This window comes from Mastomys coucha, unplaced genomic scaffold, assembly GCF_008632895.1.
Source record: "Mastomys coucha isolate ucsf_1 unplaced genomic scaffold, UCSF_Mcou_1 pScaffold9, whole genome shotgun sequence".
NCBI lineage: Eukaryota > Metazoa > Chordata > Mammalia > Rodentia > Muridae > Mastomys > Mastomys coucha.
The window spans coordinates 38,692,012-38,715,379 of record NW_022196915.1 but is presented as its reverse complement, the minus strand read 5'-3'; the positions used below and the strand labels follow the sequence as shown (position 1 = coordinate 38,715,379).

General features: G+C 39.2%; 1 protein-coding gene and 1 non-coding gene across 6 annotated transcripts in view; both read left to right on the top strand.

Annotated features, from left to right (window-relative positions):
* Nucleotides 1–23,368, top strand: part of Chd8 (chromodomain helicase DNA binding protein 8) — a 62,199-nt gene that overhangs the window by 27,409 nt on the left and 11,422 nt on the right. For 4 of the 5 annotated variants that reach the window (XM_031361314.1, XM_031361309.1, XM_031361310.1 and 1 more), the window contains exons 5-27: nucleotides 286–400; nucleotides 5,075–5,257; nucleotides 5,443–5,511; nucleotides 6,059–6,114; nucleotides 6,593–6,710; nucleotides 7,955–8,038; nucleotides 10,066–10,203; nucleotides 11,261–11,382; nucleotides 11,533–11,776; nucleotides 13,071–13,247; nucleotides 14,435–14,578; nucleotides 14,774–15,029; nucleotides 16,203–16,413; nucleotides 16,578–16,773; nucleotides 17,322–17,489; nucleotides 17,843–18,022; nucleotides 18,167–18,277; nucleotides 19,022–19,218; nucleotides 19,466–19,665; nucleotides 19,746–19,926; nucleotides 20,005–20,094; nucleotides 20,573–20,676; nucleotides 21,782–21,911. In XM_031361314.1, the coding sequence (XP_031217174.1) occupies nucleotides 286–400; nucleotides 5,075–5,257; nucleotides 5,443–5,511; nucleotides 6,059–6,114; nucleotides 6,593–6,710; nucleotides 7,955–8,038; nucleotides 10,066–10,203; nucleotides 11,261–11,382; nucleotides 11,533–11,776; nucleotides 13,071–13,247; nucleotides 14,435–14,578; nucleotides 14,774–15,029; nucleotides 16,203–16,413; nucleotides 16,578–16,773; nucleotides 17,322–17,489; nucleotides 17,843–18,022; nucleotides 18,167–18,277; nucleotides 19,022–19,218; nucleotides 19,466–19,665; nucleotides 19,746–19,926; nucleotides 20,005–20,094; nucleotides 20,573–20,676; nucleotides 21,782–21,911 (3,474 nt within the window). The remainder of the gene's footprint in view (nucleotides 1–285; nucleotides 401–5,074; nucleotides 5,258–5,442; nucleotides 5,512–6,058; nucleotides 6,115–6,592; nucleotides 6,711–7,954; nucleotides 8,039–10,065; nucleotides 10,204–11,260; nucleotides 11,383–11,532; nucleotides 11,777–13,070; nucleotides 13,248–14,434; nucleotides 14,579–14,773; nucleotides 15,030–16,202; nucleotides 16,414–16,577; nucleotides 16,774–17,321; nucleotides 17,490–17,842; nucleotides 18,023–18,166; nucleotides 18,278–19,021; nucleotides 19,219–19,465; nucleotides 19,666–19,745; nucleotides 19,927–20,004; nucleotides 20,095–20,572; nucleotides 20,677–21,781; nucleotides 21,912–23,368) is intronic. The other variant, XM_031361312.1, reaches the window with a different exon arrangement.
* Nucleotides 22,518–22,627, top strand: LOC116085487. The gene has a single exon (XR_004116591.1). It is a non-coding gene; the product is annotated as a small nucleolar RNA U6-53/MBII-28 (small nucleolar RNA).

The following is a 23,368-nucleotide window of genomic DNA, read 5'->3' as shown; positions in this document are numbered from 1 at the left end:
AAAAAAAAAAAAACAAAAAAAGAAGAAGAAGAATTAAGTTTCGTCTTTGTTATTTGGTCCTCAGTGTCAGGACAAGGTTACCCTTTCAAGCTAAGTGCTGCCTTTTCAGATACTGTACTCTGCAGCATTTGTACCGTAGATTGGAAAATCAAATGTTTTTATTTTCTCTTAGATCCAGATATTTCTGTCTGGAAGTTTAGTATATGACAGTTTAGATTCCTAATGTTTACTTACTCATAAAGTATCCTTGCCTTCCTTGAAAATGGGCTTGGTCTTCCTCCTTAGCACCATCACTCCTGTAGTGGGCAAGAAGAGAAAGCGGAACACATCTTCTGACAACTCTGATGTGGAAGTCATGCCTGCACAGTCGCCCCGGGAGGACGAAGAGAGCAGCATCCAGGTAAAGGATCTTGGAGAGCTTAGGAAAACAAACGTTCTGGGGAATGCAACGCCTATGACTTACATTTAAAAGAAAGAGGTGTTGCATTCCCCTTTTTCCTGTCTGTGTTACAAGAACAGAGCAAAGCATGTAAGTTCATGGTGCAGTATAGGTGGCTGTGTGGGATACTTTTCCTCTCATAGAGCTCTTCAGCTATCCTTTGTTCCCCTTTTTCTGTGTTTGCCAGAAGATCTTCAGCCTTCAATTCTCATTTGCTGCCTTATAGTGCTGTCTGACTACAGTTTATAACCACAGACAATTAAAATTTGCTGATTAAAACTGGTAGCATTATTATAAGGTACTTCCCTGTTGAGTGTGAGGTTGTAGGGAATCAGTTGTTCTTGTACTCCATGTTCTGGTATTTGCTAATGTATCTCATCTGGTCTGAATTCAACATTAGTAAGTGGGAAGTTTGGAGTAAATGAACAGAGTGTCTCTCTTTTTTGGGTTTTTCGAGACAGGGTTTCTCTGTGTAGCCCTGGCTGTCCTGGAACTTACTTTGTAGACCAGGCTGGCCTCGAACTCAGAAATCTGCCTGCCTCTGCCTCCCAAGTGCTGGGATTAAAGTGTGTGCCACCACCACCCAGCCAGAGTGTCTCTCTTAACTTAAAAAGTTATTTTATGTATATGGGTGTTTGCTTGCATGTATATATGTGTGTCATTCGATTGCCTAGTACTCTTAGAGGTCAGAAAAGGGAGTTGGATTCCCTGCAGTAGGGTGTTACAGAATGCGTCACCATGTGGGTCCTCTGGAAGAGCAGCTAGTGCTCCTAACTTCTGAACCATCTCTCTATCCCCCTTTCTGTTTTTTATACTGATTAATTTTTTTTATTTTTAGTTTGCATGTACATGTGTATGCTCCTGTGTGTGTTGAAAGAGACTATAGGAGGATGTTGAGTGTCCTTCTCTACTACTGTCTGACTTATTCCCTTGAGATAGCATGTTTCACTGAACCTGGAGCTAGAATGGTAGCCAGCAAGCCCTCTGCCACGCCTAGCTTTTTATGTGAATACCTGGGTCTTGAATTCAGGTCCTCATGCTTACAAAAGCAGCAAGTACTCCTACCACTTAGCTTCTTTTTCAGCCCTTATTTTCCTTTCCTTTTTTATCTTTTTTTCCTTTCTTCTGGACTTTGGGGTAGGGTCTCACATTTCCCAACTCTATATGAAGCAGAGCTGAATGTGAACTGCTGCTTCTGCCTCCATTTCCAAGTGCCAGGCATAAACCACTGTTGTGGTTGCTTTTATACTCGAGTGATTTTCCTGCCTCAGACTTCGCAGTACTAGGTTTACAGGCTTGTGCTGTCACACCTAGCTCTCTTTTTTAGACAACCTTGCTTTATTGCCCATACAGGCCTCAAATTCGTGATCCTCTGCTTCATCATCCTAAATGCTAAGATTACCATTGCCTTCTGGCCTCCAAGGTTACCAGGCTTGCACGTGGTGTTTATAATACATGTAGATAAACACGTATACACACAAAATAAAAACAAATCTTTTAAAATCTTTTATTATTTTATTTATGTGTATTGGTATTTTGTGTGCATGTATATCTGTACACCACATGTGCGCAGTGCCAGTGGAAGCCAGAAGAGGTGTTGCATTCCCTAAACTGGAGTTGTAGATGGTGTCAGCTACCATATGAGTATAAGGAATTGAACCCACTTCCTCCAGAAGAGCAACCAGTGACCACTGAGCCATCTCTCTAGCCCCCCAAATAAATAAATCTTTAAAAAAAATTCAGAATTCATAAATGGAAAGCTTGGCATTTATTTACCTGAGTGTGTCTGTGTATGGTGTAGGATATGCTAAGGGCGCAAGTGGAGATAAAAAGACAGTCACAGGGTTGCTTCTCCTTCCACCATGCATGTTCAAGGATTGAACTTAGTTTGTCAGGCTTGCTAGCTAGCACCTTTATCCTCTTTTCCAACCTTAAAGTCTTTATATTATACAGATATTATTCCTTGTCTGGTGTATAGCAATACTTTTTCCCTTTTATGGATTTCTCTTTTCATCATGGTAATCATTTCCTTGGTAATCATGCAGAAGCTTTTTATTTGAGAAAGCCTTGAATTCTGTTTTATTTTTTTTATTTTTATTTTTTACTTTTTTCGAGACAAGGTTTCTCTGTATAGCTCTGGCTGTCCTGGAACTCACTCTGTAGACCAGGCTGGCCTCGAACACAGAAATCCGCCTGCCTCTGCCTCCCAAGTGCTGGGATTAAAGGCGTGCGCCACCACTTCCTGGCTGAATTTTGTTTTATTGCTGTAGGTATCTAGATACTCTGCTGGTTTTGTTCCTATGATTTTTTTTTAAAGATTTATTTATTTATTTATTTATTTATTTATTTATTTATTTATTTATTCTAATGTATATGAGTACACTGTGGCTCTACTGATGGTTGTGTGAGCCATCATGTGGTTGCTGGGAATGAAGGTTGCTCACTTCGGTCGGCCCCGCTCTCTCTGGCCTATAGCTATCTTCATACGCACCAGGTGAGGGCGTCTGATCTCATTATGGATGGTTGTGAACCACGTGGTTGCTGGGATTTGAACTCGGGACCTCTGGAAGAGCAGTCAGTGCTCTTAACCGCTGAGCCATCTCTCCAGCCCTGTTCCTATGATTTTTGTGGTATAATTTGAAACTAGGTATTGTAATAACTCTAGCATTGCTCTTTGGCTTCATTATTTCAGCCTTTGTACTTCCATATTAATTTTAAGTTAGTTTTTTTATTGCTGAAAAACTACTGTGGTAATTTTGATGGAGATTATATTGAGCCTTAGAGTACTTTTGGAGATGAAGCCCTTTTTTAATAGCATTAGTTCTTTAAATCCATACGCACGGAGACCTTTCCTTCTGGTGCTTTCTACTTCTGTGTTTAACGTTTTCAGTTTAGAGATCCTTCACCCACTTTAGGGCTTTTGTAAATTGGATTTATTTTCTCTTGGTTTCTTTTTCAGCATAGCTGTTTATTTCTATGTATTTCTGTAGGTGGATATGCTCATCTAATTAAAGTGTTCAGTGGTCAAATTTATATATTCATTTACCAAAGTTTGTTTTTATAACCTATAACATTTTTATTTTCCTTCTCATGGATTAGATAATCATGGACTAGATAATCTAAACTTTTTTTATACATGCTATCTTTTTGTATTCTAGCCTACTCTGAATAGGAATATCATTACTAATTCATTTATTTATGTAATTACTGTACTGAGGGACTATGCCCAAGATTGTATATATATTAGGCAAATGCCCTATGACTGGGCTTTCTCTCAATCCATAGGAGAATTGATTTTTACAAATTAATTTTGTGCTGTGCAAGTTTACTCAATTTCAGCATTTTTGTCATGTGACATTTTCATTTTCTGAGGATATATTATGTTGAAAAATGTCTCCTTCCCCATTTTTGTATCATGAGCTACAAGTATTAAACTACTTTAAAAATTACTTATTTAGCCACTAGAAAGAATAAAATAGACCTAAATATATATCTATATCCATATACTTAAGTAGTATATATTATGTTATATATTATAAATATAAAAATATACATACATATTGTTCTTGAGGCAGGGTTTCCTTGTGTAGCCCTGCCTGTTCTGGAACTCACTATGTAGACCAGGTTGACCTGCCTCTGCCTTCTGAGTCTGGGATTAGAGGTGTGTGCCACTATGCCTGGCTGACCTAAGATACATTAAGAAAACTGACTCAAAGAAATATTGTTAGCTAAACTTATAGTTTGGTGGTACATGCGCATGATGCCATTACTCAGTAGGCAGAGGCAAGTGGATCTTGAGTTCAAGGTCACCCTGTCTACAGAGTGAGTTTAAGACAGAGTGAGTTTAAGTAGAGAAAGATCCTGCCTCAAAACAACCAATAAACATAACCAAAAAGTTAAGAAATGAAGAAACATAGAAAGAAAAATAGTGGTGTTACCTAAAGAAGTGGCATGATAGTATATATGAAATTATTTTTTTTGTCAAAACCTCAAGGGCCAATGAGATTGTTCATGGAGTAAGAGTAGGCCTGACTACCTGAGTTTCATGCCTGAACCCATGGTGGAAGAAGAGAATTGACCCCACTCCCACTCCCAAAAGCTGTTCTCTGATACCTGAACTTAGACACACACAATATAATACTAGTAAGTAAATAAGATATAGGAAAGAAAGAAAACAAAATCTTTAGCTCCAGACAAAATGTGCCTGATGAGCTGCTCCTGCCCTGAAGCATTGTGGCTAGACCCCTACATGAATTTCTTAGAGTCCCAAGCAGATGCTCACAAGGAGGGTTTCTGGCTGCTGTTAGAACAATCTTGCAGTATCTGTGTGAACACATAACTGTGTCATGGAGTTAGGAAAGAAGCTCATTACCATTGTTTGGTTGTTTTCATGAGAATGTTGGAGTAAAATCTATATCTGTTAGCATAAGCAAAGCAAATACTTTTAAAAGTTTTTCCTTTGAAAAAGTTTTTCCTTTGAAAGGTTGCGTAAATGTAATAATACCAGTACATGGGAGACAGAGATAAGAGGCTTGAGAGTTCAGGGCTCGCCTGGAACACAGATACATAATTCACTGTCTCAAAAGAAGTTCTCACTTTGAAAGTTTTGAGCAATTAACTGCATGTCTTCTACAGAAGAGACGTTCAAACCGCCAAGTTAAGCGAAAAAAATATACAGAGGACCTGGATATAAAGATAACGGATGATGAAGAGGAGGAGGAGGTTGATGTAACTGGTCCAATAAAACCCGAGCCCATCCTCCCTGAACCAGTGCAAGAACCTGATGGCGAGACTCTGCCTTCCATGCAGTTCTTTGTGGTAAGCTAACATTAGCGATTTAAGAGCCTTCCTTTGTGTGTATGTGTGTGTGTGTGTCTGCAGGCCACGCAGCAATCTTCTTGCCTCTGCCTCAGCCTCTGGAGTGCAGGGATTACTGGTATGAACTACCACACACAGTTTTGTTTTTTCAACAATTAGTTGATTGACAGCATCTTTTACCACAGGAGAATCCCAGTGAAGAAGATGCAGCTATTGTGGACAAAGTACTTTCCATGCGAGTTGTGAAGAAAGAGGTGAGGCCTTTCTGTCTGCATTCATAGTATCTTTAATGTTGAATTCATATGTAGCTTTTACTTTTAAACAATTATCTATTTTTCCAATGATAGGTAGTCTCTACTAGTGAGTTACATTCCAAGTTCCTAAGCTTTATTTAATGAGTACTTTTAAATCTCAGAGTATATTGCTAGTGTGTCATTATAAGAGATGGTATAAGGGCCAGTTGGTGGTGAATCCCAGCATTAGGGAGGCAGAGGCAGGTGAATCTCGGAGTTCAAGGAGAGCCAGGCCTACACAGAGAAAAACCCAGGCTCAACCTACCACCCTCCAATAAAAGAGAGAGACTGTATATGAAAGCTAGCTAGAACACTTTCACTTCTTTGTTTCACTACTTTGTTTACAGTGCATAAAAGCTTTTTTTTCAGCTCTCAGACCTTTAATACTAAATTAGTTCCTTGATCAGTGAAATATTCAGGAAACATTAGGATGAAGTTTTGCCATGTGTGGATGAAATTAAAAGATGTTTGATAAATATATAGCTATAATCTCTGTATTTCTTCTCAGCTTCCTTCTGGACAATACACTGAGGCAGAAGAATTCTTTGTCAAGTACAAGAACTAGTAAGTTACATACAGTCAGAGCTGTTCACCCTAAATGTAGCAGCTATGGAAGGGCCTCTTTTGGAGACTACTGCTCACTCTAAATCCACGCGCTGTGGATGCCTTAGCCTACCCCCTTATTTTATTCTTTTCAATTTTTCCCAAGGGCTAGTCTGAAATTTTCAGTAATTGAAATGACTATTTCTTCACAGAAAGTGGAGTAAGAGCAGTTTTTAAGGCCTTATTACTCTAAACTGTAGTTTGTGAACCAACAGAATTAGCATTACTTGAGTGCAAGTTGGAAGTGTGGGTATCTAGGTGTGCCCCAGAAAAGGTGGCTTGTATGTGCATCCAGGTTTAAGGAACACTGACCTAAAACACTGGTCTCCTATTAAAGCACACGCTTGCCCACCTGTTGGTGGCTAGTCTCCAGATCCCCGGTGGTAGATAGAGTACCAGGTTTCAGTTCTCACCAAATAACTGCTTCCACTTATTGTAGCTCCTATCTGCACTGTGAATGGGCAACGATCTCCCAGCTGGAGAAGGATAAGAGGATCCACCAGAAACTAAAGCGATTCAAAACAAAAATGGCTCAGATGAGACACTTCTTTCATGAAGTAAGTAGCATAATATTGACTATTCCTTTTTTAAACCTTTGCTGGTTTTGTCTTTGTTTGTTTTTGGTTTGTGAGACAACAGGGTCTCACTGTAGAACCAGGCTGTCTTCAGATTTGCCTCTCAAGTGTTGGTACCAAAGTATACACATGGCTTTCCTTTTTTCCTAGCACAAATTAATTACCAGGCTGTCAGACATGCTTGTGTATAATATGTAGAGTTTTAATTTTAATTGTTGCCACACTTTTGTTTTCCTAGGTTTAATTATGGTCTGTGGATTAGCTCTAACTTTAAATGTTCAGTCAGTTCGGGTGGAGTATTTTCAGGAGGGATAATAAAGTGGCCTAGTCCTCACCAGGTTGTCCTCCCTCTAATACTGGTCTTTAGCTATCATAGACTCTTTAGATACAAACAACTATCTCACTATGAGAAAACTTTTTTTTTTTTGTATGTTTGTTTGGTTTGTTTTTTAATGAGACAATATTGTGTAGCCCAGGCTAAGTCACTGTCTCATTATGACCTTAAACTTCTGATCCTCTGTCCTCTGGTGTTGCCTTTACCTCTGAGTGCTAGGATCATAGGCATTGCCCCACCATTTACATGTGCTGGGGATGTAACCCAGGGCTTTCTGCATGCTGAAAAAGCCCTCTATCAACTGGGCTTCATACCTAGTCTGAAAAAACATTTTACATCAAATTTCTAATCTACGATTGGTAGAAAATACTAATAAAGGACCTTCAGTTTCTTATATCTGGGATTGCTACCAAATAAACACTGAAGCTACTTAAGCAAGGAAATATTATATTTAACAATTTAGTAGTTATTCGTGAGTTTGACTTTTAATCATAGTGTGTAGCAGAAGACAGAGTGAAAAACAGATGAAGAAATGCAGGCGGCCTCTGTGTGAGACACTTGGGAAAGCTTGGATATAAAGTGGAACAGAACAGTTTTGAAGTGATTTGCTTTATGAAATATAGACAAGTTTGTATGCTTCAGGCACTGGTTCAACAGACAGAATATTAAGAAGATCTGGAGTCCAGAACATGTATGGAGACAGTAGCCCCTGTTAGGAAGAAGAGGCTATCTCTGGTAATAATAGGTGAAAAAATAGGTTTATTAAATGTTATAAACATACACAATTCTCATTAGTTTTTTTCCCCCTTAAACTTGTAAAGTAGAAAAGGTATAGGTAGGTTAGTAGACAGTGACTTTCCTGCCTTACTGTTTGGCTTCATAACTCACCTAGGATGAAGAGCCTTTCAATCCAGACTACGTAGAAGTGGATAGGATATTGGACGAGTCTCACAGTGTTGACAAGGATAATGGTGAGGTGAGTTGGGCGCGGAGAAACATGAAAAGCCTCTGCAGATTTCTTCTGTTTGCTTGCCAATCCTTTATTTTTCAGATGTGGCCGAAAAATCCCTTGGACTGAAAAGGTATTTCTGAATTTCTTTTGGATTCTTAGAAATGCAGTGGGAAGGCAAAGGAGTAGAAGTGTGTGTGCCAGGCATCTTAGAGCTTCCTCAGACTCTGAGGAGACCCCACACTCATTCCTAAAGCAGCAAGTATAAGAACACTTGCACAGGTTTCTAGCTTCGGTATTTCCTGAACTCACCATTAGTCTGCACCCTTCATTTCTCATTTTGGTCCTGTCCACACACAGTTCCCACTATGTAAGTGTAGGCTGAGGCTACAAGATCTTAGTTTCCTAAATCTTAAAAAAAAAAAAAAGATCTTAGTTTCAAGTTGCTTTTCTGGGAATTTTTCTTTGATAAAGTAGTTTGGGAATCACTGTACTACTACTTCTACAGATTGGGGGATATATTTTATTTTCAAATACTTGGAAGTCTTATAGATTTCCGGTTTGATTCTCAAAAGAGTCATACTAGATCTAAGCAAAAAATTAACTCACTCATGTCTTAAATTACATTTAGACAAACAAACTCCCTTTTCTTCTGAAAAGCTTCACTTTTTGTTTCAAGCCATTGCTGGCTTAGCTTCACAAAGATTTTGGTTGTGACAGTGAGAGAAGAGTAATCTTGTTCAGCTGGTCTTCCAGTAAGCTAGGCTTCCTAGCTATGCAATTCTACCACATGTCACTCCAACAGGATCTGTAACATTTGCGCGTTTTACATTGTTTCTCAGTCTTAAGAATAACTCAGAACCTTAGCTACACTAGGCCTGTTAATACTTTAATGTATAATGTCATATTCTAGTAAGTATAATGTATATAATGCATATTCTCCTCGTGGGTTGAGAGTGTATGGTGTTATGTGTTCTGGGAGTGACTGGAGGATAGGCCAATTGTTAGGGAGTTCGCTGCCCTTAAATTCTCATCAGTTTCAGGATCTCGGCTTTTCCTGTCTTGGCAGTCTTATGTTCCTATCGCCATACTTAACCTTTCAAAAGTAATTGGCCTTATGTTCAAATCCTTTAAAATGTGCAGTTAGCATGGTATTATAGTTAATATTCCCAATATTTGACAGTAATATTCTGTGTATCCATTCCGTCCCCTAAAATAGGTTTGATTTTCATCTGTTTTGTATTAGCTAAACAGTGGAAATAAGTATATTCTTTACAAAAATAAGCTAATATGCTGAAAATATGTGATTTATACAAAAGGTTTTAGACAGTAATGACTAAAATCATTGTAGTAAAGAAAGAAAGAGCTATTGGATCCTTTCTAGGAACTCCTTTGAACCGTGCCTATTGAGGTACTTTCACACTTAATGGTAGCTATTTCAAGGAGGATTCTGTAAATTGATCTGTAAATTGTACAGAGATCCCTATTGAGCACTCTAAGCCTAACACCCCACCTCCCTTTGTATTTTGTTTTTGTTTTGTTTTGTTGTTGTTGTTTAAGAAGAGGTTTCTTTGACTCCTTCGCTGTCCTATACCTATCTCTATAGACCATGCTAACCTAGAGCTCATATCCTGTGTGCTGGGATTAATGGTGTAGGCCACCACACCTGGCTATGCTTAATATTTCTGATTGTACTTGCTTTATATAAGCCTAATGGAAATGCTATCACAAAAGTGAAGGATCATCTTTTATTTTATTTTTGTAGTGCCTGGTATCAAACTGAGAGCACTCAGCATACTGGGTCCAGTACTTCTGCCCAACAGTGACTATCTTGAATTGCAAAAATAGGAGTGGTATTACACACACATCCAAGCGCTTCCTGCAGTGGATGTGTGTAGAGCAGTACTGTGGTTGGAGCTTCAGCATGTCTTCCTGGAGCCTGTGGTTGTAGATTCAGCGGCGTTTAGTACCTGTGGAGCTGTTACTTTGGAATCCAGTTTTGGAGTCAAGTCTTACCCTTTAATCACTGCTACTTTGGCTTTATTTTCTCCTAGCCTGTAATTTACTACCTGGTAAAATGGTGCTCTCTGCCCTATGAGGATAGTACGTGGGAGCTAAAAGAGGATGTTGATGAGGGCAAGATTCGGGAATTCAAACGGATCCAGTCAAGGCATCCAGAACTCAAAAGGGTGGTAAGTACATTTGGATTTAGAAGTCAAATGCAGTAGTGCAAAGGACTATCAAGACTTTATTTTCTTTTCCCACTTGTAGAAGTTTTTATTGGTTTAGCTTTCTGTTATAGAAATTCTCTTAACATGTAAGAAAGGGTTGACTAAATAGTATAATATACCAGTCATTAAGACAGAATTAATACATGTTTGATCATGTGTCTTATTTTAAATCAAATTACACATCACATCTAGAGCTTCAACGGGCAGAAAAGGGAGACAGTAAGTTTGTTCATACGCAGTGGTCTGTACTTCAGTCTTCACTGTCTAGATTTAAGCTTTATAGCACTCATCTGCCTTCCAGCTGCATGAGATGTTGAGACATTGAAAGTGCAAGGTCAACCTGGACAGGATAATGAGATAATGTCCCACAGAGCAGAGCACAAGTGTCGTATTTATTTGGTTCGTTGGTTGTTTAGTTTTCGTTGGTTGTTTAGTTTTCCGGACAGAGTTTCTCTATATAGCCTTTGCTGTCCTGGAACTTCCTCTGTAAACCAGGCTGTGTTAAACCTAGAGATGGAGCTGCCACTACCTCCTGAGTGCTGAGATAGGTGTGTGCTATGAAAAGATTCTTGAAGGCTTAGCAACCCAAGGTCCCTCCTGCCTTACCCCTGTGAGGGCTAGGATTACAGGATCACTGTGCCCAATTTTCTTTAAGGACTTCATTTTAAATTTTCTTTCCCCTTTCTTTTTAAATATTTATTTTATGTGTATGTGTGATTTCTCTGCACAGCAGAAGGCAGCATTGAATCCCATGACTCTATAGTTATAAACTATTGAGGGCTGCCATGTGAATGCTGGAATTCAATAAACTCAGAACCTATGGAAAAGTAGGCAGTGGTCTTTACTCTTGAATTCTCTCTCTCCAGCCCTCTAAATATTTTAAAAGTAGTTTCCTGGCATCTTCCTCAAGGATCCAGTGAGCTGTCTTTCTTTAAAAAATAATATATATTCATGAATATAAATGTATTTCACAAGTTATAACCCACTGCTCCACTAATTCAAAGTTTTTACTTTTTAGAATCGTCCACAGGCAAACTCCTGGAAGAAATTAGAGTTGTCACATGAATATAAAAACAGAAACCAATTACGGGAATATCAGTTAGAAGGGGTCAACTGGCTTCTCTTTAATTGGTATAATAGGTAAGGAAAAAAGTAAGCTTATAATATGTAGGCTTAGTCTGGAAATTATTTTTAGATATTTTCTCAAAATAATTTTTTCCTAGGTAGATTTTTTTTTTTAAGACGATAAATTTTTGGCATGTTCTTTTTCCCATACCCCAAAATCTACAGGCAGAACTGCATCCTGGCTGATGAAATGGGATTAGGCAAAACTATTCAGTCAATTGCCTTCTTGCAGGAGGTATATAATGTGGGCATCCATGGTCCCTTTTTGGTCATTGCTCCATTGTCTACCATTACTAACTGGGAGCGAGAATTCAATACATGGACAGAGATGAACACTATTGTGTACCACGGCAGCCTGGCCAGCCGGCAGATGATTCAGCAGTATGAAATGTACTGTAAAGATTCACGGGTGAGTTGTACACCATGGGAATACTGTGCTTAGAGAAAGTAAGGCAAGGTCCCTAGTGTTTCAGGGCCTACATACAAATTAAAGGTGTTCATTGAGGCTGTCCATGACTTAAGGTGTTTTTTATGTAGTAGAATGAGTTGACTCTGCTGTTTCTATCCAGTAGACATTGGGAGTCAATGAACATTGTGATTTAGTAGATGAATACATTATTTAGATGAACTGGCTTGTTTATTTTGAGACAATCATCATTGCTGTATAACCTAGCCTCGCTTTTTGAGGCTGAGATGATAGTTGTGCACCACAAAACCCAGCAGATACATGTATTTTAAATAGACCTTTAGTAACGCTGCTGTGTTTTAAAGTACTTTTTTGTTTGTTTGTTTTGTTTTGTTTTCCAAGACAGGGTTTCTCTGTGTGGCCCTGGCTGTCCTGGAACTCACTCTGTAGACCAGGCTGGCCTTGAACTCAGAAATCTGCCTGCCTCTGCCTCTCAAGTGCTAGGATTAAAGGCCTGCATTACCACTGCCAGGCCAGAGAGATAAACTTAAACATGGAAATAAACAAAAATGTGCATTTGCCCCCCTTTTTTTTTAAACAACTGAAATTCTAATAGAAGATGCTTTTTCTAAGGAAAATTTTTGAATTACCCATTTTGTATTAATAGCAAATTCTATTTGCTAATTACTGCTTTGTTTCTTTTATGATTTTTTTATATTTCTAAGCTAAATTTTCTCATATATTTTAGTTCTTAATTTTGTTGAAATTATTTGATTTTTGTCAGACTTTAGACAGAGTCCCATATTAACATACTCTTATTTATTTAAAAATAAAGTGTATTGGCACTTTATTTTTATTAGTTTTAGTGTTTTTGAGATAAGGGCTCAAGCTTGTACTCCTGTTGTCTTAGCCTCCTAAGTTATGGGGAGATGCCTGGCTTGGCTTCTACTTTTCCCCCTGTAGTATGTTTCATTCAGCATTGCTCAACATTTTGTGTATCTTACTGTTAACTAAGGAATGATCTAAGACAGATTTACAGCAGCCAAACATACAAAGGTCAGAAATGTTCAGCTGAACTCAGTAGGTAGTCCTGTTATTTTCCCAGGAAGCGAAATCTGTTGAGAAAAGTGCATATCATGTTGATTTGGCACTGTTTGTTGGGAGTGACAGAAGTTGGTGGCAGTACAGTTGTATTTTATGTTAAAACTTTATTAAATATAGCAAGGAAATTCAGAACTCTGCAGGTGGGCATGTGTTTTGGAGGCACCTCTTCTGACTGCACTGATTCCATAATTAGGGTCGCCTCATCCCAGGTGCATATAAGTTTGATGCCTTGATCACCACTTTTGAGATGATTTTGTCAGACTGTCCTGAGCTTCGTGAAATTGAATGGCGTTGTGTTATCATTGACGAAGCCCATAGGCTGAAGAACCGTAATTGCAAGCTACTTGATAGTCTCAAGCACATGGACCTGGTGAGTTCCCAAGGTGACTTGTAGACACTCTGAAATTTAATCTGATTTCCTTGTGAAATGAAAATTGCTCTAACTTAGCAGAGGACAATGGAACCTTATATTAAAGGGCCCTGATATCATGTAAATGTTATAAGTTTTAGATTTGGAAATTAATTATAAGTGGAAGCTTCTTAATCACAAGGAACAATGGAAAACATACCTTAGCTACCTATCCCAAAGTGTAATATTTAAAACAACAACTCTGTTTTTCATGATTCTCTAATTGAACCATTTGGGCCACATTCATATAGTCTTTTACTGAGTGTTTGTTTGGTTTGGTCTTTTGGGACATGGTTTCTCTGTACACATGACAGCCCTGGATGTCCTGGAACTTACTCTGTAGACCAAGCTGACCTCGAACTCAGAGATCCTCCTGCCTCTGCCTCCTCAGTGCTGGGATTGAAGGCATGCGCAACCATACCCAGCCTTTCCTGGGTTATCAATGTTGCTGTACTTGGCTGTTGATACTAGTTATTTTTTGGAGCACTTAGGTTATATGTATAATACATGGCCTCTCATCTTCTAATGGGCTAGATTCCCTACAAAGTGATTTTGGTTTTTTGAGACAGGGTTTCTCTGTGTAGCCCTAGCTGTCCTGGAAGTCAGTCTATAGACCAGGGTGGCCTCGAACTCAGAAATCCACCTGCCTCTGCCTCCCAAGTGCAGGAATCAAAGGTGTGCGCCACCACTGCCTGGCTTACAAAGTGATCTTATGACTGTATTGAAAAAGGTCAAGTGGAGCTGTAGAGGCCTTGAGCTCGGAGACTCAATGTATTCTTTTTGTCAGAGCTAGCCAAAAGGGAAGCCTGAATTCAGGGGGATGAGCCTTAGTGCAAGAAACTATAGTTTCTTTAGTCTACCATGGAAACATTTCACAGAGAGGCATATTAGGATTTCTTTGCATAGTTGAATATGGAGAGGCATGAATTTAGAAATAGTGTAATCTGAATTACTGGTATTTTATTTGGCTTAAGTCAGTATTTAGTACTTAGTTTCAGTATATTAGGTAAGGGCATTTCTTAAATGTTTTTTGTTAATAAGTAAGAAAGAAAAAGAAAAGTTAAGACAGAAATATGATCCATTACCAGTAGATAAACTAAAACTAACTGTATACTTGATGGGGTCTCTGCAAATTCTCTTACTTACAGGAGCATAAAGTGTTACTCACAGGGACACCGTTACAAAATACTGTAGAGGAACTGTTCAGCCTGCTTCATTTCTTGGAACCTTCTCAGTTCCCTTCAGAATCAGAATTCCTTAAGGATTTTGGGGATCTCAAGACTGAGGAGCAGGTAAACCATCTGCCTGATGAGGTGTTACCTTGGCCTTCCTGAGGTTCTGCCCATATCACTTGTGGCATTATCTGTAGTCTTCAGAGAGTTGGAAACTATTTTTCTGTGTTTCCATATAATCTTATTTGTTTCTTTTTTTCTTTATGACACAATGTAAAGTTGGTGATTTCTTTTCCTCTTTATAATGAACCACAGGTTCAAAAACTTCAGGCCATTCTAAAGCCAATGATGCTGAGAAGACTCAAAGAGGATGTTGAAAAAAATTTGGCTCCCAAACAGGAAACTATTATTGAAGTAGAGCTAACCAACATTCAGAAGAAATACTACAGAGCTATTTTAGAGAAGAATTTCTCCTTCCTTTCCAAAGGGGCAGGTCATACCAACATGCCTAATCTACTGAACACAATGATGGAGTTACGCAAGTGCTGCAACCACCCATACCTCATCAACGGTGAGGGAGTTAAAGCCCTAAAGAGAGCAGTACATTGACTGAGCTGCTTAGGAAAGGATTCTCATAGTATTTTATGTTTTAGCTAGTGAGTGAGTGTGTGTGTGTGTATGTGTGTGTATGTGTTTGAGTGCCACAGCACACATGTGGAGTTGAGGGGACTCCTTCCACTTTCCTTCGGGCTATAGAGATCAGACTCCAGTTGCCAGGTTTTCACAGCAAGTACCTTTATCTATTGAGCTATCTTGACAACCACCCTCTCTTACCATTTCTGTTTCCTTGGTTTTACATAATCCCCCAAATTGAATAGTATTTTCTATGTACAATTTTGTGAGTAATAACTCAAGTTATTCTTTGTTCTGCATAAATTTTTACTGATACTTCATTTTGGATTTAGGGTGGGGGAATAGGTATGTTCCATTTTAATTCTTGTCCATGTTATTTATGTGTTCTTAAAATTCAATTTATTCAGGAAAGCCCTGCCTTAGAATGTGTTATATAGAAAAACAGAAGATTAGTTTGGATATTTTCTTGCTGAACTTTTTGTGAGAATTACTATTAAAAGGAGATGGACATTTGCTGCACAAGCATTAGGCCCTGAATTTGAGTTCCCAGTACTCATATAAAAAAATTGGGCATGGCCACTTACACCTTAAATACCATTTGTTGTAGAAATAAGAGGACTGCTTGGTGTTTCAGGTACCGTCCTAGCTCCAGGTTGTTCTATGTGAGACCCTCTGTCAGTAGAAAGTGACAGGGTGGTAGAGCAAAACACCTGACATTCTACTTTGCCTTCTGAGTGAACTTGGGCATGCTCCTGGGCTCAAATTGACATGGGTATGCAAATGCTGGTATGCATGCATGTGTGTCTAGAGAGGGAGGGAGGAAGGGAAGGTAAAAGATCATACTACTTAACTGAGTATGCTGGCACACACCTCTGCAATCGAGAGGCAGAGGCAGGCAGATTGATGAGAGTATGGAGGCCAGCCTGGTCTACAAAGAGTTCCAGGACAGCCAAGGTCACACAGAGAGACTCTGTGCTGTGGAAAGAGGGGAACAAGGAAAAAGAGATCATGATACTTTTTTTGTTTGACTATTTACTTCAAGTCACTGTCTTAAATAAGATGATATGTTTTCACTTACTCCCAATATTAACTTTGTCTATTTTATTTGCAGGTGCAGAGGAGAAAATCCTGATGGAGTTTAGGGAAGCTTGCCATATTATACCTCAAGATTTCCACCTGCAGGCCATGGTTCGGTCAGCTGGCAAATTAGTTCTTATTGACAAGTTACTTCCAAAGCTTAAAGCTGGTGGCCATAAAGTTCTGATCTTCTCACAGATGGTACGCTGTCTAGATATTCTGGAGGATTATCTGATCCAGAGGAGGTAGGAAATGTGTTGTTCTAAAATGTCTTGTGGTTATTATAACTTTCATAAAACTTGAAGCATAGTTGGGATATAGCTCAGTGGTAGAATGTTTGCTTGGCACATGCAAGCTCTTCTACTTAGCCATTTTCCCCCGCTTATGACACCCTGCCGCACTTCAACAGGTACTTATATGAACGTATTGATGGGCGAGTTAGAGGCAACCTTCGACAAGCTGCTATTGACCGCTTTAGCAAGCCTGACTCAGACCGCTTTGTCTTCTTGCTATGTACCCGTGCTGGTGGACTTGGTATTAATCTTACAGCTGCTGATACTTGTATCATCTTTGATTCAGACTGGAATCCACAGAATGACCTGCAGGTAAAGGAAATTATTCTCTTATCAACTACCTGCCTAATCCGAGGGTTTTTAGTAAGATCATGATCTTAGAAAAATCCTTCTTCCAAGGAAGAGGAAATTGTTGACCTAGAGGTGGCAGTGAGGTCAGGAGTCCGCTAACTTGGTTTAAGAACCTATAAAGGTGATGATGGTGTATCCTTTGGGCAGATCTCTGAGTTCAAGGCCAGCCTAGACTACAGAGCGAGTTCTAGGACTGTCATGCTGCATGGCGAAACCCTGTCTTGAACAACAACAACAACAACAACAAAAAACTTAATAGAAAATGTTGTAGGCTTTAGAGTAGTGTTTGTTTCAGCTACTCACTTCTGCTCCTTTGGTCCAAAAGCAGCAATGGACAACATGTAAATGAATGGGTCTATGCTTGAAATAAATTTCATTTGTAGAAAAAGATAAACATACAAGCTAGTTTGCTGACTCCCATTTTACAAGATGTGGCAGAAATTTCTTTTTGAAATTGACTTGGTTTTGAGACTTAATATTATGCATCTCTCTGTTCGCTTTTTAACCAGGCCCAAGCACGTTGTCATCGAATTGGACAGAGCAAAGCTGTGAAGGTGTACCGACTCATCACTCGTAATTCCTATGAGAGAGAGATGTTTGATAAAGCTAGCCTCAAGTTGGGATTGGATAAAGCTGTACTTCAGTCCATGAGTGGTCGGGATGGCAACATTACTGGAGTAAGTCTGTAGAGATAAATTGGTGGTGGTTCATAATAATAGAAGGAGAGAAAAGCAGTTACTTAAGAATTATTATTGTGTGTATGTTTGTGCACATGTGTATGCACATGTAGTCAGTTCTTCCACCTTTATGTGAGTGAGTTCTGGAGATGGAGTTCAGTCATCAGGCTTACATTGCAATCAGCTTCACCTGCTGAGACATCTTGCCAGCTCAAATGCAGTTTTTGCACAAAAATGTCATTACCTTGTTTAGATTATCAATAATTATACTGATTATTTATTACAGTACAATAAAATGTCAGTAAGACTTTATTCTTTTTGTAAGATTTTTATCTTTGACTTGAATTTTGTAGATTCAACAGTTCTCCAAGAAAGAGATTGAAGATCTCTTAAGGAAAGGGGCATATGCGGCCATAATGGAGGAAGACGATGAGGGTTCTAAGTTTTGTGAAGAGGACATAGATCAGATCTTGCTGAGACGGACCACAACCATCACTATTGAGTCTGAAGGGAAAGGGTCTACTTTTGCCAAGGTACGTTCTGTAGCAGATCCTATGTAGGCAGACAGAGATGAAGACAGCAACCTCCAAGATTGAAACGTTTTAAAATACTGGTTAATTTTCCAATGTGCATAAAAGCATTGTAGCTAACTTTATTCTGTATTTGTTTCTCGTTAGGCAAGCTTTGTTGCTTCTGAAAATAGAACAGACATTTCCCTTGATGATCCAAACTTTTGGCAAAAATGGGCCAAAAAGGCAGACCTAGACATGGATCTGCTGAATAGTAAGGTGAGCTTACCTTCCCTTTGAGGGGACGTGCTGTGGAAGACAGAAGTGCTTGCACTCTTGAGCTGTTCCAACTCTTTAGTGCTGACTGAAGCTTAGGGTGCAGTATTATACGCAGAGGTTTGGGGAACTTTCTCTACCTCTAGAGGACGCCCTTTAAAATTTCTTAGCTATTATCCAGGTGATGGTGTTGCACATCGTTAATCCCAGCATCTGGGAGGCAGAGTCAGGCTAATCTCTGAGTCACAGGACAGCTAGCGTACCCTGTCTGAACGTATATGTTGTCTTAGTCACTGTTCTATTGCTGTGAAGAAATACCATGACCACATCAGCTCTTATAAAGGAAAGTATTTAATTAATGCTTCCTTACAGTTTCAGAGGTTTAGTCCATTATTACCATGGCCAGAAGCGTGATAGTAAGCAGGTAGACATGGTAGCTCAAGAGTTCTTCATCTGGATCCAAAGGCAGCAGGAAAAGAGAAACACTTGGCCTGGCTCTTAACTATCAAGCTCATCCCTAGTGACACACTTCCTTCAACAAAATAGTGCCAGTTCTCAGTGACAAAGCATTCAAAGCTATGAGCTTATCGGGGCCATTCTTATTTAAACTACCACAGATGTCAGCCACATTTTCTTCCTGAGCTTTGTAGATTGTTTTACATGCTCTAAAAATCTGAGTACTTTGGTAACTTATATTCAAGATTATGTCATGAGAATATCATAGTTATATGTCCTTTTTCTATATAGAATAACTTAGTGATTGACACACCTCGAGTTAGGAAACAGACTCGACACTTCAGCACTCTGAAAGATGACGACCTGGTTGAGTTTTCTGATTTGGAAAGTGAAGATGATGAACGACCACGTTCCCGAAGGCATGACCGTCATCACACCTATGGGCGCACTGACTGCTTTCGGGTAGAAAAACATCTCCTGGTATATGGGTAAGAATGCAACTTGCCGTGAATAGTAGGGCATCTGCATCCTGACTCCTGACTCCTGGCTCCCTGTTGACCTTCATAATGGATAGTGTGGCCAAGAAGCATCACATAAAAGACACTTTGCCTATGAGGGAGCTTCTGTTTACTTTCTACTTTTGGAGGAGATGGCAATTCTGGGAGCCAGGGAAATATCACTGAATTTGAATCTCCCCCAAAAGATTTGTGTTGCTTGCTTTTCTTGTTTTGTTAGTTGGGGACGTTGGAGAGATATTTTGTCTCATGGACGATTTAAGCGGCGCATGACTGAAAGAGATGTAGAGACAATATGCCGTGCCATCCTTGTGTACTGTCTTCTACACTACCGTGGGGATGAAAACATCAAAAGCTTCATTTGGGATTTGATTAGCCCTGCTGAAAATGGCAAGACAAAAGAATTGCAGAATCATTCAGGTAATTATCAACTCCTACCTTTTCCTATTTTTACAGGGTATCTAGTCCTTTTCAGGTGTCAGGGTTTTTCTCAATCCAAGTCTTCGATGTCTCCCCTTCCCCAGGTCTGTCTATCCCTGTGCCCCGTGGGCGAAAGGGGAAAAAAGTAAAGTCACAAAGTACTTTTGACATTCATAAGGCAGACTGGATCCGGAAATATAACCCTGATACTCTGTTCCAAGATGAGAGTTATAAGAAGCATTTGAAACATCAGTGTAACAAGTAAGAATGCTATTCAGATGAGTCCCCATGAAGGCTTGTTACCCTGTTGCTAAGGTATCTCTGTGTCTCTTCCTTCAGGGTACTATTGAGAGTACGGATGCTATACTACCTGAGACAGGAGGTTATTGGAGACCAAGCAGAGAAGGTGTTAGGGGGTGCCATAGCCAGGTAACATTCCTTTTTTTATTTACCATACATTCATTCATCGGTCTGACTTTCTATTATTTTGTGCTGTGGGAGGACAGGGACATGCACAACATGCATGTGACATTCATAGGAAAAGTTGCCAGAGTAGTTTTTCTCCTGGGTAGGTTCTAGGGACTGAACTCAGGTTGTTAGTCCTTTACTGAGCCACCTCACCAGCCTCGCTTTTTATTTATTCATTCTTGTATTTTATTTCCTTCCTTACTCCAGGAGTGACTGATTTGCTTACTTCTTTCTATACTGGCTTTGAGATATCTGATAATTAAAATCTCTATGCCAGGCCTTTATTCCTACATTTAGCACTAGTTCATGGAAATAAGGCAAAATGAATCATAAATAAGCATTTAAAGTAATGTATAAAACAAGTGACCTTTAATAATCTTTTAAAGGATTATCACTTCTGTCTCTATCTCTAACATTGTTTACTGACTTACACATTTAGTGAGATTGACATATGGTTCCCAGTGGTGGATCAGCTGGAGGTTCCAACAGCATGGTGGGATAGTGAGGCTGACAAATCCCTGCTCATTGGTGTTTTTAAGCATGGTATGTACCTTCTCCCATATTGCTTTCGTATTGAAGATGTGTGCTAAGCGATAATACACTTAACAAAATGTGGTGAATTCATCACCAGCAATTTTATGTTTAAGTAAGAAACTGGTTCTTAAATATCTGTAGCAAACTACTTAGTTCTGTAATCAAATGTTTATGGAATCCCAGACGGACAGCTAAATCATAGGCAGGAAGCCTCTGTCTGTCCTCTAACCTTAGTTACTATGTTACTTCCCTATGTATTATGGGATCTACATTAAGACTGCGAGTCAGAAGAAATAATATATGTCAAGCCCTGTTAACTACCATACTTAATTCCAGTGACTTTTCTTAAGGCATGCTCAAAAAATCCAATTTATGTAAATGTCTCACTTGTCTAAAGGTTTAGTGGTCTGAAGTAGCAGTGAGTACTAATTTCTTTAAAATCAGTGAATATGAGCTTCATCCCTTGCTGTATCTGAATGTATTTTCTTCACTTTATACTTTGTTTACTTCCTAAAATAAAGGTCTTTATTTACTTGTTCCTGAGAAATCTAATGGGATAAAAAAGAAGTAAGCTAGGCAGGATTGGTGGTGCACACCTTTAACCTCAGCCCTGGGATACAGAAACAGGCAGCTCTCATGTGTTCCAGGCCATCCAGGGCTACACAAATGACCCTACTTCAAAAAAGAAAAAGAAAGAAAAAAGGAAGATCAGGCATTATTTACTAGTAAGACACAGACATTTTAGAAGAGTTCAGTATAAGTACATACTGAGAGTTTCTTTACTTTCAAGTATGTTTCTTGTTCTTCATTTGAGAGTGTGTGACAAAACCCATAGATTATTAGGCTATTAGTTTCTTCATCTCTGTACTAAGAATGACTATCACTTAAATGACTATATAGACGAGTCACCTTAAGATGAGTTATTGATTAAATTATTGTCAATCACTACATGAAAACTATAAAAACTATAAATACAGTACTAGTAACACTTATCCAAATTGTGTTTTTACTACGAGCAAGGTAGCCCATAAATCTAATGGCTCTAACAGTACATTAAAAAAGCACAGGCAAAATAAATCTGAATTTCTTTAATCTGTGGCCCTTGTTCTTCTAGGCTATGAGAAATACAATACCATGAGGGCAGACCCTGCCTTGTGCTTCCTGGAAAAGGCTGGCAGGCCAGATGACAAAGCCATCGCAGCGGAACATAGAGTATTAGATAATTTCTCCGACCTAGTAGAAGGGTAAGCAGGGCTACCTTTCTTTACCTCTGTATCTGCTTGGTGTTGGTTGCTTGTGCTGATATTACTTAACTCTAGCCTTGACTGATGGTAGGATTCCTTTTTGTTTTGTTTTATTTCTTTTTTGTTTTTGTTTGGGGACAGAGTCTCACAAAGTTCCAGGTCTCTGACTTTCTGTAACCTGCTTTGTAGACCAGGCTGACCTCAAACTCAGAGATTTACATACTCTGCATCCTAAGTTGTGGGATTTAAGGCATGTGCCACCATGCCTGGCCCATTACTAGGATTCTTAATGGTGGTTGTTTCTCTGTGTGACAAATTCTTACTCAAGAATAGGGTCAACAGATTAGAGTTCAGACACTGGCCTAAATCACACATTGCCATAACTGCAGGTGAAGGTCTATGTTATTCCCAGAAGGTTTATACAGTGATCTCTATATAGCTATGTAGTATAGTAACTGAGAAGATAAACTAATTCTGTTAAAAAAATAATAGACAACAGTTTTTATAGGCTACTTATGTTGCAGAGCTTTAGACAGTTTTAGCCCTAATTCGTCACTTCCCTATGGTATCTGACACATAAAAGTACTCACTTTGCCTGGGAATATGTCCCGATGATGAGTTGCCATGCTAATACTGAGTCACCAGGTAGGGCAGTGTTGCCCTGGTTTGGGTGCCAGTGAGTTTAACAAAACTTCTCATGTGGAGACCTGAGGGACATTGTGCAATGATGAGTTTTAAGACTATAAATGTTGGCGCGACCAAGACTGTTGATCACAGTCTTTACTTTGGTTGGTATGGGACCACTAAAAGAAATGTTTTCATTGCAAATCATTCTGTTGCCCTTCTGCTTACAAGCAAAGTAGAGAAAATTAATACATTTTAAAAAATATGAATAGGGTGTGGCGGGGTGGGGAGATGTTGTCTTATTTGATGTGATGAAACACCATGACCAAGAGCAACTTAGGAAAGGGTTTATTTTACTCACAATTTCATGTAATAGTTATCATCAAAAGCTCTGAAGGCAGGAACTCAAGCAGGGCAAGAACATGGAGGCAGTCCACAGAGTGGACTCTGCCCTCTCCCATCTTCACTACCTTAAAGAAATGCCCTACAGGCTTGCCTGTAGTCCGGATTCTAGCTTATGTCAAGCTGATAAAATACTAGCCAACACAGATGGCTCAGTAGTTAAGAGCACTTTCTGCTCTTTTACAGAGCCCAGTTTTAGTTTCCAGTACCCACATGGTAGCTTACAGTTGCCTGAAGCTCCAATTCTAAGGGATTTTACATCCTTCCCAACAATAGGCATTCACATGCTGCACAAACATGCATTCAGGTACTCACACATACAATAAAATAATTCTTTAAGAAGGGGAGAAAGGCTGGAGAGGTGACTCAGCAGTTAAGAACACTGGCTGCCAGAGGACCCAGGTTCAGTTCCCAACACCCACATGAGACCT